At 36.7% G+C, this 17,409-nt stretch overlaps 1 protein-coding gene across 1 annotated transcript in view; it reads right to left on the minus strand.

The window, feature by feature from the left end:
- Positions 1 to 17,409, minus strand: part of LOC122807215 (tubulin polyglutamylase TTLL13-like) — a 2,572,017-nt gene that overhangs the window by 454,403 nt on the left and 2,100,205 nt on the right. The window contains exon 14 of the mRNA XM_044078283.1: positions 12,300 to 12,500. Coding sequence (XP_043934218.1) covers positions 12,300 to 12,500 — 201 coding nt within the window. The remainder of the gene's footprint in view (positions 1 to 12,299; positions 12,501 to 17,409) is intronic.

The following is a 17,409-nucleotide window of genomic DNA, read 5'->3' on the forward strand; positions in this document are numbered from 1 at the left end:
TGGCGACCCCTAATGGGAACAGCCGAAAGAGAAGAAGTGATTAGATCAGTGATTGATGTTATGAAGTGTAGGTTAAATTCTTCAGCAATATGAGAGGGAGGGGCATTTAGTAAAACCTTGAATTCCTTTTTTGCTCCAGGTTGGAGTAAAATTGTGATGGTGGACCAGAATTCTTTTGGATTCGTTTTGTGCTTCTGCTGTAGCTGAGTATAGTATAGCTGTTTCTTTTTGTTAACTCATTTTTTAGCTTGGTTACAAAGCTGCTTAAAAGTAATTAGATCTTGTTCTGCATTACTCTGTTTCAGTAGAGTCCAGGCTGCATCTCTCTTTTTCATTAGATTTTTACATTCCTTAGTTAGCCAGGGCATGTGATTGTTTTTTGTTCTTTTGATTTGAACTGAAGCTAGGGCATCTAGTAGATTTAGGAAGTAGTTATTAAAGTAGTGTACTGCCTCATCTGATGGCAGTACCTTTAGTGGAGACCAGCTTATTTTGTGTAGTAGGTCATTAAACCTGTCAATAGAGAAGTTAGAAAGATTACAAACAGATTTTAGGGTGTGAGTTTTTGGAAGATGAGTGTTAACTCAAGTAGAGAAGGCAGGTAGATGGTCAGTAAGGGTGTTTGGATACATACCAGCAGTGGTAAAGGTAGAAGGGTGTGATACCAGGATCCAGTCTAAGGTGGAATGTTGAGTGTACAGTTTGTTGTACCTAGTATGCTGGAGATTAGTTGAGGAAAATACATATATGTTGATGTTGTTAGTGGGTACATGGGATGTGACAGTTTGCCAGTTTATATTGGTGTATCCTAAAATGATGGTTTCATGTTGAAATGTTTGGGAGGTCCAGGAAAGTATGTCTTCTAGAATAAGGGTGTTATTACCTGGGGGGAGAGACCAATTACATACATACATACAAATATTTCAGGCATGGGCATTAATGCCCTTCTAGCTTGCCAGTATACCAAAACACTTGTTCCCATAATAAGTGTCCAGGCTATTCTTAAAAATATTTAAACTTGTGCTTGCTTTGGTAGTCTGTTTCATGCATCAGCGACTCTGCCAGAGAACCAATTAGTACACTTCTCATTCCTACAGAATCTTCTACATAGGTTGTCTGATGCTTCTCTAGTACTTTTTGATAACCCCAAAAATTCCCAGAGGAAGTTGTCCCTAAATGCCCTATATAGCTGAATAAGATCACCCCTTAGATATCTGTAAGAGACACTGTACAAGTTCAGATATTTTAGTCTTACATAGCTTAGATTTTCACATCCATGGATGCCTTTGGTATATTTCCGCTGTACTCTTTCCAGTTTACTCATGTTTGTCTTCTTATAGGGTTTCCATATTGTTATTCCATACTCAAGTTTAGGTCTAATGCAACTAACAAACAATAACTTCATTAGTTTTAATTTCCTAGACTTTATAAATCTTTTTATACAACCTATAGTTCTATAACTATCATTAACCAATTGGTTGATTTGATTAGAAAAACTCAGAGCTGAATCTACCCATATACCCAGGTCCTTAAATGAGTCTACAGTTTCAATCACTATGTCATGTATTAAATATTCACCTTTCAGTTTATGTCGCCCAAATATCATATGCTTAGTTTTTTATGTATTTATCAGCATATTATTCTCCTGTGCCCAAATGGTCAATTTAGTCAAGTTATTTTGCAGACATGACTTATCTGTAACACTTGCAATCAGTTTACCCAATTTCAGGTCGTCTGCGTATAGACTGTAGAACACCTCAGATGAAATAGTTAGGTCTACAAGATACAATCTAAACAAGTAAGGGCCTACGACAGAACCCTGTAGGACACCTTGACTGTAACCAAGGATTTCAACTGTCCAGTCGCTGTATGATACTTGCAATGTCCTATTTGTAAGCCATGCAGCTATCCATCTTATCAAGAGTACATCAATATGTACTTGTACTAATTTATTGATCAGTGTTTTGTGTATGGCCCTGTCAAATGCTGAAGTTAAGACTATATAAATTACATCACAGCACAATTTTTCATCCATAGCTGTTATTATATTGTTATAGAACATCATGTTACAGGTGGTAATAGATCTATTTTCAACATATGCATGCTGCTGTATGGCTTCACGTCCCAACCTATCTAGTTCTGACAATAACTTATCCAATATTACCACTCCATTAATTTTCCACAACATGAAATTAGACAATGGTCTATATGATTCTGGGTTTGTCCTACTCCCCTTTCCCCTTAAAGACAGGTTTAATAAGCGCATGTCTCCAATCTTGAGGAATCTCCCCATATTTATATGACCTAGTGAATAATAGATATAATGGTAGTGTAAGTTGTTGCTGAAGTGTTCTCAGGTCATTGTTACTAATTCCGTCTCCTCCCTGCGTTTTGTTTGGATCCATTTTGTGCAGTTCTTTTTCGATATAATCTAATTTGATTCCAGTATCTGGGGTTACCTAGATGTCACTAGGATAACTTATCACCCCTTTTGTGGAGCCAAATTGCTTTGCATAACATTTAGTAAATATATTTATAATCTGTTGTGTCTGACAAATTTTAGAATCTGCACACAATCAATTTGTGTGTCTTTACTTCTTCCACATCTTATATATCAAAAAAGGTTTCCTATGTTTGATATCTTCATATAAATTTTCTTCAAATTTTTCCTGATCTTGTCTCTATGCTTAATCTGTCTGTCCAGCTTATTTCAAAGTTGTAATTTGACCTCTCTTCCATTTCTTATATTTTTGTCTCTCACCTTAATCAGATACCTTGTTCTTATGGAAATATATCCCCCTGATGTTGTATGCCTAGATCCTGATATTAATTTTTTTTTTTACTTTTTGCACTCAGTATCTCTTTCAAAACCTTCCACATTCCATCTGCAGTTTTTCCACTGAAAACCTCACTCCAGTTAGTTTTACATAGTGACTGTTTTGCTTCCATATAATCTGTAATTAACCTTCTGTGCATTGGTTTATATTTCAGTTTGGCAGAATTATCTAGCAACAAATTAACCTTAATAACCCCATGATCAAAAACCTGACTTGAAGTTACAGTAATTTCTTTGGGAACACAAACAATATCTAGTATGTTCCAACCCCTCGTAGGTTTTTTTACAATCTGAAGTAATTGTTGTTCCTGAATATACTCTGTGAATAATTTCCTTACTAATGTAGTTGAATCAATATTATTCCAGTCTGTTTCTGGTAAATTTAAGTCCCCAGCTACTATTATTCTTCCCTCCTGTGTTTCATGTAAAAATGTATGAATTCCTCTAGGTCATCTGCACTTGACTTTGGTGGTCTATACACTCCAACAATTGTTATGTGTTCCAGGGTTGTCTTTATTGTCACAGTTACACAGTCTATAGTATTGGTATTATCAGTGAACATGTAATAATCACAGGTCTCTCTCATAGCTATCTTTAATCCCTATCATAGCACCTCCACCTGATTTTTTGTTAGAATGTCTGTTACAGTGAAAACATTTATACCCTGACAGAACTGGTTTCTAGTCATTGTTTTTTAACCATGTTTCACAAACTATAACATCAATCTTGTGAGAATGTAGCAAATTTTCCAATAAAAATGTTATTATCAATGCTCCTAGCATTAATAACCATCAGAGATGCATCAAATGTTGCTGTCTATGAGCTGTTCAATTTTCGACCTGGCAAAAATCCTGCCTAGTGTTTGTCAAATATTTCAAAATATCTGCTGCATAGATTGTCTTCCCTGATCTTGACAAATGCATACCATCCTGTCTGAATACATGTGTGTGTCCAAAACAAGGCTTGGATGCTCTACACATTTCCATTTCTTAAAACAGGACATTTTTTTTCCATGTAGGTGTTTATCCAAAAAATCTTTTCATTCACAGTCACCTGACTATGCTTTCTATAGATGATTTGTGAAAAATACATCCTAACACCAGTACAAGCTATACTATCTAAGAGGGCTGTCAGTTTTCTGCTAACAGTCAGAGAATCCTTGCAGGTGACATCATTTCTACCAACATGCATAAAAACAGATCCAAACTTCCTTACATTAAGGCATTCCAAGGCTTGTTTCACATCTTCTGTTTTTGCTCCTGGCAAGCATAGCAAAACTGTAGGTTCATTATCATCTCTGCAAATATAAGTAGCAGTTCCTCTAATAATTGAATCTCCAATTACAAGAATGTCGCATCTATATTATCTTATCGAAGTTTCAGAATATCGAATCTGATATGGTCGACACCATATCATCAAATTCTGAAAGATCGAAAGATAAAAAAAAATGCCTAAAAACAAAAATAAATAAAAACTTACCTTTGCAAGAAGGGGGGCAAGCCCCCCTGCACCCCCCCTACTTAAATATACCAACTCCTAGACCGCACTACATTGAACTAAATGGAAATCTCCCCTTACAGAGATTTCTGTTTAAAAGTTAAATTTTTTGTTTGCCTTCGCTAATCTGGTGCCAACAATATCAGCTTCAATATTGTTGGCCTTCGACAACGTGAAGTAGACCCGAATATCATTGATGGCCATCTCTGAAGAATTTTCAGCTTCTAATACAGTAATTTCTGCTCTATCAATTGTTACGAAAGACAGATCTTCATCACTATTAGTCTTTTAATCCCACTGTTTTCATTGTGTATTAAATTCTCATCCAGCTGGTATTGTAAATCCACAGCTTGAGCCATGTAGTCAACATCTGTCTTTCTCTTCTTTTTTCTTAAAGTAATGTCCTTCAGTCCTTCCATGTTCAGTTTTGATTTCTTCCTTTTCACCTGTCTCTTGCCTCTTTTTTCTACCTTCTCCATTGAAAAGGTGATGCCATTTTCTGTAGATTGAAGGTTTTCTGATAGACAAATATTATCATTCCCTGTCACCAGTGTGTTACATAACAAAGTAGTGTCCTTTTTACTACGTATTCTCTTTCCTTTACAGCCATTAATCGATTTCTTTTTCTTCCTTGTTATTTGTTGTGAACTTCTTCCTTTCTTTCTTTTTTGTTTACTTCTAAACAAACGTAATCCTCAGATTGCTGAATACTTGCATCCAGAATTCCATAGTTCTCAGAGGCATCATCTTCTTTCATAGGGATTGAATGTTCCTTGTAGAAAATAGGTGCATCATTTCTAAAATCTGTTCTGTTTATTCTATGCCTAACATTATTTAGTTAATCAGTGCAGTCCTTAATACATGAGACAACAGTTCTCCAAGCCATGCCAATTGCAACCATCATCATTAAGTCTAGATTTACTTCTAACAATGGTAAGCAAATCATCCAACTTTTGACACGAGGAACACAGATCACCAGTGTTATCAGTTGTAACCTTTAAATATGCATAACATTTAGTACACTGTACAAGATACTAGTGCATTAGCAAATTGTTAATTGCATACTCATTTAAGGAATCCATATTCAGCTTTAAATGAATAAAATATTGCAAAAAAAAGAATAATCAAAGTCAGTAACCACAGAATTCAAAGAGAACTTAAATCAACTTCTATGACAAAAAATTATACCAGCAATATACTACTAAATAATAAAATACAGTAAAGTTGTTCTGACCGTATGAGTTCTACCAGCCAGATAAAAGTTGTAATTTCTTCACTATAGCTCACAGTTGCACCTCTTTTTAACAGTAAGATAAATGAAACTTCTCTTACCAGTCAGCTCCACAAAAAAATCACAAACCAAGACAGGATTGTTTAGATACACTCAAGATTTTCCTCTCTGCAGTATGTGTAAATTTATAGCTGTATAGGCCCCTTGGGGTGGCTAAAGCTTGCCTGTCTAAAACCTATCCCTTTCTAACAACCAGCCGTGATACTGAATGTAAAACAACAAAATATGAATCAAAGTATATCTTGTTAATCAGCAGTTCCTTCCTACCTACAAGCAGTTAAAAACAGTGATAACAAATACAATATAAATTCAAATAAAACTTCTCATGCCAGTCAACTCCACAAAAAAAAAAAATCACAAAACAAAACAGGATTGTTTAGATATGCAGATTCTCTTTGTATTGTTAAGGTTTAGGAAGGATATCAGCAATTCCGCTGAGGAAACAGTAAGGGTATCATTTATATATGGTGTGATGTTAAAGTTGTCAGTATACAGTAATGCTAAGCCACCACCTTTCCTTTGGGTTCTATCAGACTTGAGCAAGTTGTAGTTTGGAGGTAGGAATTCAGAGTCTGTTATGTTAGGCTTTAGCCAGGTTTCACTGAGGACTAGTATGTTGGGCTTGTGCTGACCTATCCAGGCACAAAGGGGGGGGGGTATTTTGTTTCTTATGCTTCTGAATTTAAGGGTCAGAAAGTTTAATGTTTTATAGGGAGATTTGTAGAGATGATTAGGGCTGGAGCCAGGGTTAGGGTGGATGTCACAGCATTGTGATAGTAAAGAGATTAGAAAGGAGTATATTTTGTTCAGTTTTTTGGAGGGGGTGGTTGTAAGAGGTATAATATAAGGTTTGCTGTGTGTAGAGTCAAGGATTTTTAATCCAAGTAATACGGTAAATTATATGGGGAACAGCTGAGGGGAGAGAATCTGGAAGCTATGACTGTGTATGTGGTTCCTGCAGGAATATGTGTCAGTGGGGTAACTATTTTTGAGGCAATTTGTGGGAGTGATGTTATGTGTGTAAGTGTTATTAATATGGAGGTTATTATGGGGTTATGATACATATTTGGGAGGTAGTAAGGAGTGGGATTCTCATTGTGTTTGGAAAAAGGGGTAGAATAGGTAGTAGTTTATATTATGGTGGTGGGGAATAAGTTGTGAGGGTGATTATGGTAGTGATTGTTTTTTCTGGGAGGTAGGAAGGAGGCTGTGAGTGGTAGAGGGGGAGTAGGGTGAGGTCTATGTAGTTATAAGTGAAGTAGTAGAGGGGGCAGGTAGAGAACTGAGGGGCAGAGTAGGGAGCAGAGTGAGCTGAGCAAAGTGAGGGTGAACAGACTGGGGCCGGACACACTTTTGGCTGCTCGACTTACTAAAAATAATTTTAAAAAAAACATCGGTAAGTATTTCACCCATACTGTGTGTTGGGCTTGCAAAAAATGCTTACAGGAAATTAATAGAGTGTGGGGAAGGTTAAATGTCAGAAGGGCTGAAAAAGTATGTAGTTGGGCTACAAAAGTTGTTAGCATGTTAATGTGAGTGAAACAGTTACCATAAATATAGCAACGGGGTTTGGGGAGGGGAACTGTAGAGGTCTGAGAAATTACAAAACTGGTAAATACAAGCTGTAATAAGTTCAGTAATAAAAAGAAAACCAAGAACAAGTGAAAAGCACCAATAAAGCAAAACAGATCCACAACCTGGAAGCTGGCTCTGGAAGCCCAAAATGAAAAGTTGATGAAATGCTGATATTCCTTCTTCCGCAAGGCAGAAAATGAAAGGCTGCAACTTACATAAAACTTTCTTGCTTTAATAACAAACAAAAATCTCCTCAAGTGCTTTCGCTCAGCCTGGTGCTGAGCTTTTTCAAGATGCAATAAAATCAAGCTGGTTGTTCTTTATATACATAGTCGAAACTTGACCAATAATTCAATTAGTAAAAGAGAAGGTCTAATTAACCCTTCAAATTACTTGCTGGTACAAAACCTGCTTGCAGGCAAACCATTACTAAGCACAACTCACTGCAATGTCCAACAAAGTATATGCATAAACTTAATAATCAATTGTTGGTGTACAAACAGATTGCCATAAAAATATACAGTGTTAAAAATATGCAATATTAAAACTATGCAATGTTAAAACCATATTCAAAAAACAATACTATACACATACTAGTATGTTAAAAATGTTTAAATGTGCTGTTTATTCAGCAAAATTTTTATTTCTGTATGTAAACCCTGAAGACACTGGAAAACCGAAAATTCATAATTTAGCTGTATACTGTTCTACTACCATAGATTCCTTGCTGACATAATCCAGCTATAACAATCCTCATATCCTGTCCATCATCAATTGAGCTGAGGTAAACAACTACATTCCCACAAAAAAAAAAAAAAACTCAGAATCATTGGAAATGATTACTTGGAATGTAATTTATGTCGTTAACACTCTTACGGCAGCTGAAAACTGCACTCATTGCTGCATGGTAATCTCTGAAAAATCTCCTCTCATCAGTCTATCAAATTTGCAACAGGACCTGCTCTTTCTCAAGCCTAGTCATAAACCCAACCAGAATATCTCTCTAATAACCATAAGCCCTGTCAGCTACTGACAATGACAATCTATAGTGTTTTTCAATATTCAGTAATTGCTTGGAAAAGCCAATCCATTGTGCTATCACATACTCTATATAGTCAAATCCTTCCTCTTCCAAAATCTCCCTCAAATGGAAATGTTTTCCTTAACTTGTCTTTCAATGTAACCGACTTCTGTTTTATTTATATATATATATATATATATATATATATATATATATATGTATGTATCTGTCTTTTTGACTGCTTAGTTTCATGGACTTTGCTGGAACAGACTTGGACTGCTTAGTACAACAATTTAAAAGTCCAGACACAACGTTCACCTGCTGGTTAACTGCTTCCAGGGCAACGTCCATACCTCAATACAATTTGCTGATTGCTGTCTTCACTAGCTGAGCGTCAGTACTGAAAAAGTTCACTTAATGCTCTGTGCCACAAAAAAAAAATTCTCTTAATTTTTCCCCAAATCTGAAGCTGTCGTTCCAAAAACAAACTGAACATTAGAGATATACTTTTATCATTGCAGTCACAGAGCCGAGTTTAAAGGAGCGTGATCAGCCTCATCAAGCTGTATGAGACTTCCTTATCAAAATGGAGGGAGCTGGTGTAAACACAGAAAACACACAGACATAGCGAAAATGCAGACACTCCAGAGAGATAGTAACTTGAGGTCAGGAATGAATCTAGATATCAGAGCTGTGAGAAAGAAACCATTGAACTACCATGCTGCCAGGTTAATGTACTACTTGGATTATTATTCCTTTTGCCATGGAAGAGTGGAGCAGGAGGAGGCCATAAGAAGTTAGGGCTTTTGAAAAAATCTCTCAAATTGCAGTGCCTTATAAAGCAGAAAAAAGCTGTGTCAGTGTCTATTCATTTCCTCAACAAAATATTTGTGGCAAAAATTTGAGTAGCTTCAACCTAGCCCATCAACATTCTTTCATCTGACACTATTGACAGGACACTTTGTCCAGAAACAGGATAGCCTTCATATAGGTGTTCTTACAGGGACTGTTCCTAAGTTCCAATACCTTTGACTGTTTCTTCCCACTCTTGCACACCACATTTGTCAATCTATGTGCATTCGATTATATATTTTAGCAGTACATCCCAAAATACTGAAAATGAAAACCAAAGGAGCTTATTATTAAAGCACATCTTCAAACTGGCTTGTGAAACAGTTACTTTATCAATTACTAATGACCAGTTCCCATTATGTTTTCTGTATGCCCTTCAGTTTTAAGTAAAGTTTCGTTCTTGTATTCAACCATTTAGACTGCTCATGCTGAGAGTCTCATCAAAGGAAAGAACACTTCAGATGGAAGGCTTCCTCTGTTAGACTGATCCTAATATACATCACTGAGCATCGGGAAGACAAGCCACTTATACTATATTGCTCAGAGTTTTCTTTTTTATCTTAAGTATTTTTATTAAATTTATTTAAAAAGAATAAATATAACAGTTCATGTAAAAAAATGTAGAGTTTTCAAGGGATCTTGGCATGTACAACTGAATGTCCTAACAGAACAGCCTCCTATAAAACGTGTTTGCTTGATGTATGAAAAACTATATGGCAGCAAATTTTTGCATAACTGCACTTTGCTGCTATTCTCTATTGAGTTCCAGGACAGGCTACATCAATTGGAGGATCCACTATATATCTCCTGGACACATTCAAGTTTGCATCACAAGAACTTGGCAACAAATATTCTGAAATGCCAAGCTTGAGTATAACATATTCACACAACATGTATTCGAGCTCATCAAAATATGAGGAAATATTGATAACAATAACATATTTGTTAACTAATTAAACACCTAGTTCCCTTTTCACCAGTGACCTTGGAACAATGTCTAGTTAACTGACTCGCTCAGTCAAACAGCAGGTAAATTACATTGATAGAATCTAACCCAGGATTGGTACAGGGTCTCTGTTTAGCAGCACATAGTCTTAAAACTGCCAGACCAAATTACATCCCAAAAATGTGTTTTTATAGGAGCAAGTCTCCCTTGCACCCCATGTGTGGGACTTTGCCTCCACGTTATCTTATCTTATCATTTTCACTCTGAGGTCACTGGAACTCAGAGAAAGAGTAATCACAGACAGTGTAAAATGTTCCCTGTTCTTTTGCCTGCAGGCTATACGATTGGACCAGCCACTAAATACTAATGTATAAGTACTAAGATCTTGTTCATATGTGTAAAGAGGAACTCTGATACAAGCACTTGTCAGCTTGAGCTGTTACGCTCAAGCAGCTGTGGCATGTGCTCAGATGATCCAAGCACTGTAAGCTGTTGTAGCATTTGTGATCACTATCAGTAACTTCCTACATGCTTGTACTAATAGCAGTACCTGCTGAAGCAGAAAAATGCCACAGCAACAATATCTTTACAGCTACTGCTTGAGCCTAAAATGATGCTTGCTGGACAGGGTCCAGAGTAACTGTGACTTATTTCATATCTACAGTTTTATACTTTTCCCAGTACTAGTACCCACCAAGATAAACTGAAATTAAATACATGCTCCCACCTCTGAGTACTCATATACCACTGTCCATATTAGCTGCTGCTTGAAGATGGTAAAACTGGGATGATTTTCTCTCTCTCTCTCTCTTCTCGTCTCTCTGTTTTCAATGCTTTTGCATTACGTTGCTCAGAATTAGATCTCACTTTCTATCCTTCAATCTCCTTTACAATAGTCAAAACTTCTGTTATGTTCAATATAGAGTCTGATTTCCATTTTCTAACAATTACTTTGTTTTGGCAGCTAATAGTATTAAACTTAGTCAGGCCTAACAATAACTAGGCAATTCAGATCCTATATCCCATCTCAAAAGGATAATTTTCTTAGTTACTACTATTTGTTCCTCCAACATTTCAACATTTCAAAGTACTCTCTAGGGACAGTTTAAAATCTGACAACTCATTACATTCCTGAAAACATGTTCCCAATCACTTTTCTCTTCTCTGCTGCATCTCCAATATTTGGTATCCACCTGAGTAAAAAAATCATCTTGGGTATAAACTATCTGTGAAACACTTCTATGCAAAAACCCTAAACCTTCTGGACTTTGTTGCATACTCATAGGTTCATAGGTTGGTACTAGGCTATCGGCCCTAGGGCCTATGCAAGCCTAGCCATAACAATTCTCTGGCTATTTCTACCCACACTATTTACATTACATTTCTTCCCATTGTTCCTTTGTAAATTGTCGTTCTATTATCTTTTTCCATGATTTTAATCTCCTCTGATTGATTCTTATTGTTATCATGCAGTATTTTATTCACCCTAATAATTATCAGTTTTTAACAGCATCTTTTATTCTAAACTCAACTAAAAACTCAACCAAAGTTGGTCATTTAATTAACGCTACAATAATCATTTATATTTGCCTGCTATTTGTCATCAAGCCCTGATAGGCAAAACAGCCTCCAACCTGCAGCACAAACTCCTGTTAACCTCCTCCTACTCTATTCCTTTTCCACCTGAGTTATTTGTTCCCAATATCCTGTTTCCTTTGCTAATTTCCTGCAGTAAATTACTCACCTATTTTATAAACCCAGACTTGCAGACATCCCTATTGGTAAAATCTCCTTTCACCACTCCTGTGCTGGCTTGGTTCTTAGCATATTTTTTGCTTCTTTATAAATATATTTTACATTGCTGTTACTATTCTCCATAAGGACTTGCATCTAAAATCCTAGTCTCTCTCCAGTATTATCTCCTGTTGGCAAAGACCATTAATGAAGGGGCTACTTGATTTTCTGTCAAAAAGCAGAAGCAGGAAAGACTGGATCTTACAAAACCCTTCAAAAACTGTTGACTGACAGAGTTCAGTGGTGCACATGCTAAGATTTGTAATGCCTTAAACAAAGTGATACATATTCCTGTGTTTAGAAACACAATACTGTTAAGTCATACTGGATAAAGTATTGCCCTTTTTAAAGAATAACAAATGCAAATAAAGATCATGAGTGAAATTATTCCCACTGACGGATCTTGTCATAACTCTTAAAGGCTAAAGTAAGCAGCTGTCACTGGAACATGTTGTTCATACCTTTACATATCTACATTTCAACTTACATTCTGAGGAAATGTATTTCCTGGAAGATTAAAGTGTGCCTGTTGAAAACCTCTGTTTCCACTTTGCTGCAGCATCTTGTAGACTTTTTCTGCAATGCCCAACCCTCGAACTAGATTTTCACGCTGCAGCATCCCATTGATTCTTTCCATTTCTTCTTCCTCAGTGATATCCACAGGTGCCATTGAATTTGATTCTTTTACCTGCAATGTTCACACAAACATTTTACTTAAAATATATTTTCCTCAAACAATTTATAGGTTCATAGGTTAGTACTAAGCTAAATGCCCTTGCGAGCCATTGTAAGCCTAGCCAATTATCCCTTGTGAGACTCAAACCCTGCACCTTGTGTTTGTAAGGCAAACACCTTAACCATTAGGCCACCCTAATATTTATTGTTTCTGAATACAGAAAAAATAGTAGATTAATGAAATGTATTTATAAAACTGTAAGTGCCGACACTGTTATTCTGGCTTGAAGATGCCTTGACCAGTTAAACTACTGTTGCTAGGTTTGAAATCATAGAAACTACCAGTTAAACTAATGTTGCTAGGTTTGAAATCATAGAGACTATGTGTGAGTAAAACTTTTGTGAGAGAACTGGTCATGGGTGCAAAGTTGGACACTATCATACTCCTATGTCTAATTATACAACATGAAAATAACGTGAACCAGGAATCCAGGACGCCAAGTTGGTTATTAAAAACACTCCACCTTTATTCACCAAAAAGTTTGTTTTAGCGCTTTCATCTCTTCAAAAGAAACTTCATCAGAAACAAAGAACTTAATTAACACTTTATATAGTGTAAGCAATTAATGACATCACAAAACTTTTGAACATTTAAAGCACTACATACATTTTAAGTCTGCTGTATAATGAAAACCATGATTAAAAAATTATTGTCAACATTGGCACAAAGGTCTAGAACAGCTAAAACAAACTTTTTGGTGAATAAAGGTGGAGTGTTTTAATAACCAACTTGGCGTCCTGGATTCCTGGTTCACGTTATTTTCATGGTTTACTAGTTTGGTTTTTACTTGGTTGTCTAATTATACAACACCTGTCAACTGTCCTTGACTTTCAGAAACGTCTCTGATGTTGTCTTAAATCTAACTTCTGTCCCTCTTCATCCCTCCTAAAACTGGCGACTTTTGGAGAAAAGGTGGCGAATAGCAATTAATAAATAATGACAATAACTAGATTTATATACTTCTTTTACTTCTAAAAAAATGTATATTAACTCACATTCTCTTATTCTATTAGTCGCTTATATTAATAGTACTAATATTTTAAAGGTATCCCTCATCATCCCTGATCATTTCTTGATTTCTCCCTGATTTCATTGAGATTTGTCCTGGATTGGTTAACAGCTATGCATTCTACTCCTCAATAATTACTGCAAGGTTCATCCCTAATCTAAATTCTATGCAAAAGTGAAGAAGACAATGTGGGGAAAGAAACTGACAGGATGTTTAGAATTTTGTAAAAAGTGCAAAAGTCTGAGGAAAGAATAAGATAATATATTGCATTTGCTACAGTTTATTTTTTCTTATTTTTTTACTAAAACCTGAGTGCAGTTGGCGTATAAACTGTAGCAACTACTTGCTACAAATGTAACAAGCAGCTTTTTACCTACACTTCACCTACACTTAAATTTAATAACTCAGTTGACATTAGTAAATAATTTAACTCTAATTTTATTAAATCACTGTATTCCTTACTCAACAGTCCTACACAAAACAATGTCATGAACACACTGCAAACTCTAATAAACTCCCCATGCTCTATCTTTCCAACCAGTCCCCACTACTATAATCAAAAACGTACTACTTAGATTAAAACTCACTTCCCTAATACCAGACAATCTACCTGGTGGATATCTAAAAATAGCAGCAGACTTCAGAGGCAGTAGATTGCCCTGTCTCAATTCTAATAAACCACTCTATCAATGAATCTTGTATACCTTTACTATGGAAAAAATGTTACATCCCCCTCATCCACAAAAGAGCAATGCTACCAAAAACTGCAATTATAGAGCCATCACCATCCTTTCCCAGTAACAAAAGTACTTGAGGAGTGTATTCAGACCTAGCCCATACATTATAAAACACAAAATGTACTCCTCTCACCTTCACAGCATGGTTTGTGTCCACACCACAATACTTCCACCATCCTACTTAACTGATAGTGAGTCTGCTCTAGTTCTTGATCTAACCAAAGCTTTTGACATGGTCTCCCATCCTATATCCTTAAAAAAACTGTCCAGTCTAGGCCTTGACAATTCCTGTCTATCCTTATCTTCTAATTACCTCTCTAATAGACAACAGAGAGTACAATGGCTCACTGATATCTCATCCTTTCTCCCTGTTGTAGTTGGGGTCCCACAAGGATCCATACTGGGACCTACCCTGTCCTGCATCATTGTTAATGACCTTGATATGGCCAGTAAGAATGCTTCCTTACAGTATGTAGATGATTCTAACATCATCATCCGCTCAGCAAACAACCTTGATTGCCTTCATAAAATCCTTCACTTCTAAGGAACTGGCTGACTGCCTCTCAACAATTCTTATACCCTAAAAAAACAAAACTAATTCTGTTTACTCCTATACACCTCACAATTAAAGAACGCATCCTTCATTACCTCTTCCAAGAACACCAAAAACAGAACTTGTCACAAACCAAACTACTGATTTACATAGACAAAGAACTCAAGTTTGACTTCCTCAATTAACATACAGTGAAAAAAAAAACACATAAAAAACTAAGCACTCTCTATAGAGCACAACTCTGCCTAACACTGCAAGAAGTCATATTGCCACTACCCTCCTACTACCTGCTCTCCTCCGCTTGGTATCATTACTGACATACATCCAGATAATTCAACTAAACAACCTCGAGCAGGGCTACTAGGTTGCAAAGTTTGCAGCCGCACCCCCCCCCCACTCCACCCAATAGATCATATTACTGCTTGGCCCTTAAACACCTCCAGTGGCTTAAACTACCTCACCAACTCACATACTTATAACTCCCATTTATCCACAATCTAATAAGCAAGCTAAGTGACTATCTCTAGCCATTCCTGTACAACTATACAACCCATCAAGAAGCTTCTATTTTGCTGACAAAGACCTCCTACATATATCAAAACCTAATAACTCTTCAGGTTGTTCTCTCTAATCCGATCAAATGTCAAAAATCTGAAACTCCATCCCCCTACCAATAAGACAGGACTGGTCACTAATATAATTTGAATTATAGCTAAAGTCTCATTTACTCCACTCCTGGCTGTGCAAATGTGCTGCACCAGATTAGCACATCATTTTTCTTTAGCCTCATCACTGCTACCCCCCATATCCTCCTTTTACCTGTACTGCAACTCACTCCCTTTCCCCCTTTTGTTATACTTCCTTTTCATCTACCCTTGTCTTTGATTTCTCAATTCTAGATCTTTCACCACTATACCTCTTGTAAGACATATTGCTTTCTGTTAAAAATAGCAACAATATGGATACCTGTATACTTTATCAAATTTGAAATGCAGTTCTCCTTCTTTTGAAAAATATTGTAAAGGCTATTGTATATTATTGCCTTTCAAATGTTAGTGTCACTCTATGACTGCTGTTTGTACATTGTAGCCTTTCTCCCTGGGCCACTGCTGAAAAATGGGTCCTGTGCCTACTCGGACTTCCCAGTATACAATAGCAATAAATAAACAGGTCCTTGTTTTTCCATACAAGTGCATTCTTAGCTGTAACTGGAATATCAATACAAATGAATAAGTATATCTCTCCAAGGGCATCTGTTAGCATAGTGATACAGAGACATTTGGTAGTTGTGAAATAAATGAGTAGATCCTACTTAATGACCATCTTTAAAATCAGATGATAAAAGTGTTAGGAAAAACAATTGTGTAAATTCTACTTACCTGTAACAGTAGATGTTCGTAGAACACACTGCCTTACTGGCATATAGGTAGTAGTGCTCTGCTACCCTTCCACAGTTTACCAAAAGTCAGAGTCCCTTCCATTGTCTGTCTGTGGGTGTGATGGATCAATCACTTGACAGTCCAGGGACTGCTTTTCAGATCCGTGGATAAGACCCTTTCAGTTTTCCAGGGTCCAGCATGCAGAGAAAATAAAAATTGTAAGCTTTGCAAACACATAATGCTCCAAACCAGAAATCCCACACACACACAACAGTAAATGCCACGGGTCATAAATGAATACTATGTACAGCCAAAAAAGGGTAATGGTAGGTGGGTACTGCCAGTAAGGCAGTGTGTTCTATGAACATTTACTGTTACAGGTAAGTAGGACTTACGTAACTGTACTATGTTAAAAAAACACACTGTCTTATTGGCATATGGCTAGATTCCTAAAGCTTACCCAATCTGGGACTAGGAATAATAAGGGTTCATAAGCCCCTGTAGAACAGTTCTAGTGAAGCCTGCTCTGGATTTAGAAAAGGCATCCAGCTTGTAGTGATTTGTAAAGGTATGGATAGATGACCACGTTGTTGACTCCAGAGGACTTCTAAAGTCCTCTCCTTTCTGATATGCCACTGAAGAAGAAAAGACCCTGGCAGAATACATCTTTACCTTGCTTGGATTCGCCTTGCTATAGTGGGTGTAACAAAAAACAATGCCAGAGGACAACCAACAAGCAATGGTTTGCTTGGAGACAGGTTGACCCTTCTTTGTTCTTGTGTAGGAAATAAAAAGCCTTTCAGCTTTCCTGAAGGGTTTAATTCTGTCAACTTAGCACCTTAGCTACTGATGCACGTCCAAGGTAGGAAGTATCCTCTCTCCCTTACGCTTATGCCTGGAAAGAACACAGGCAGATTAATAGACTGACTGACAGTGAATTGAGGCCACTTTTGGATTGAAAAGAGAAGTTAGTGAATAATAAAAACATATTTCTGTGAAAAATCTTGTAAGGTTGTCCCACCATAAGAGCTTGCAGCAAAGAAACTTACCTTGCAGATGTTAGGGGAATAGCTGTCAGTTCAACCGTTGGTAAGGTCAATTTTCCAGAATATAGCTGAGATCCCACAAAGGAGGAATTAGCTTGTGAGAGGGTCTCATAGGCAATACTCCTTTCATGAACTGT

The sequence above is a fragment of the Protopterus annectens genome, chromosome 7.part0 (genome assembly GCF_019279795.1).
Source record: "Protopterus annectens isolate FY-2018-M chromosome 7.part0, PAN1.0, whole genome shotgun sequence".
Lineage (NCBI taxonomy): Eukaryota > Metazoa > Chordata > Ceratodontiformes > Protopteridae > Protopterus > Protopterus annectens.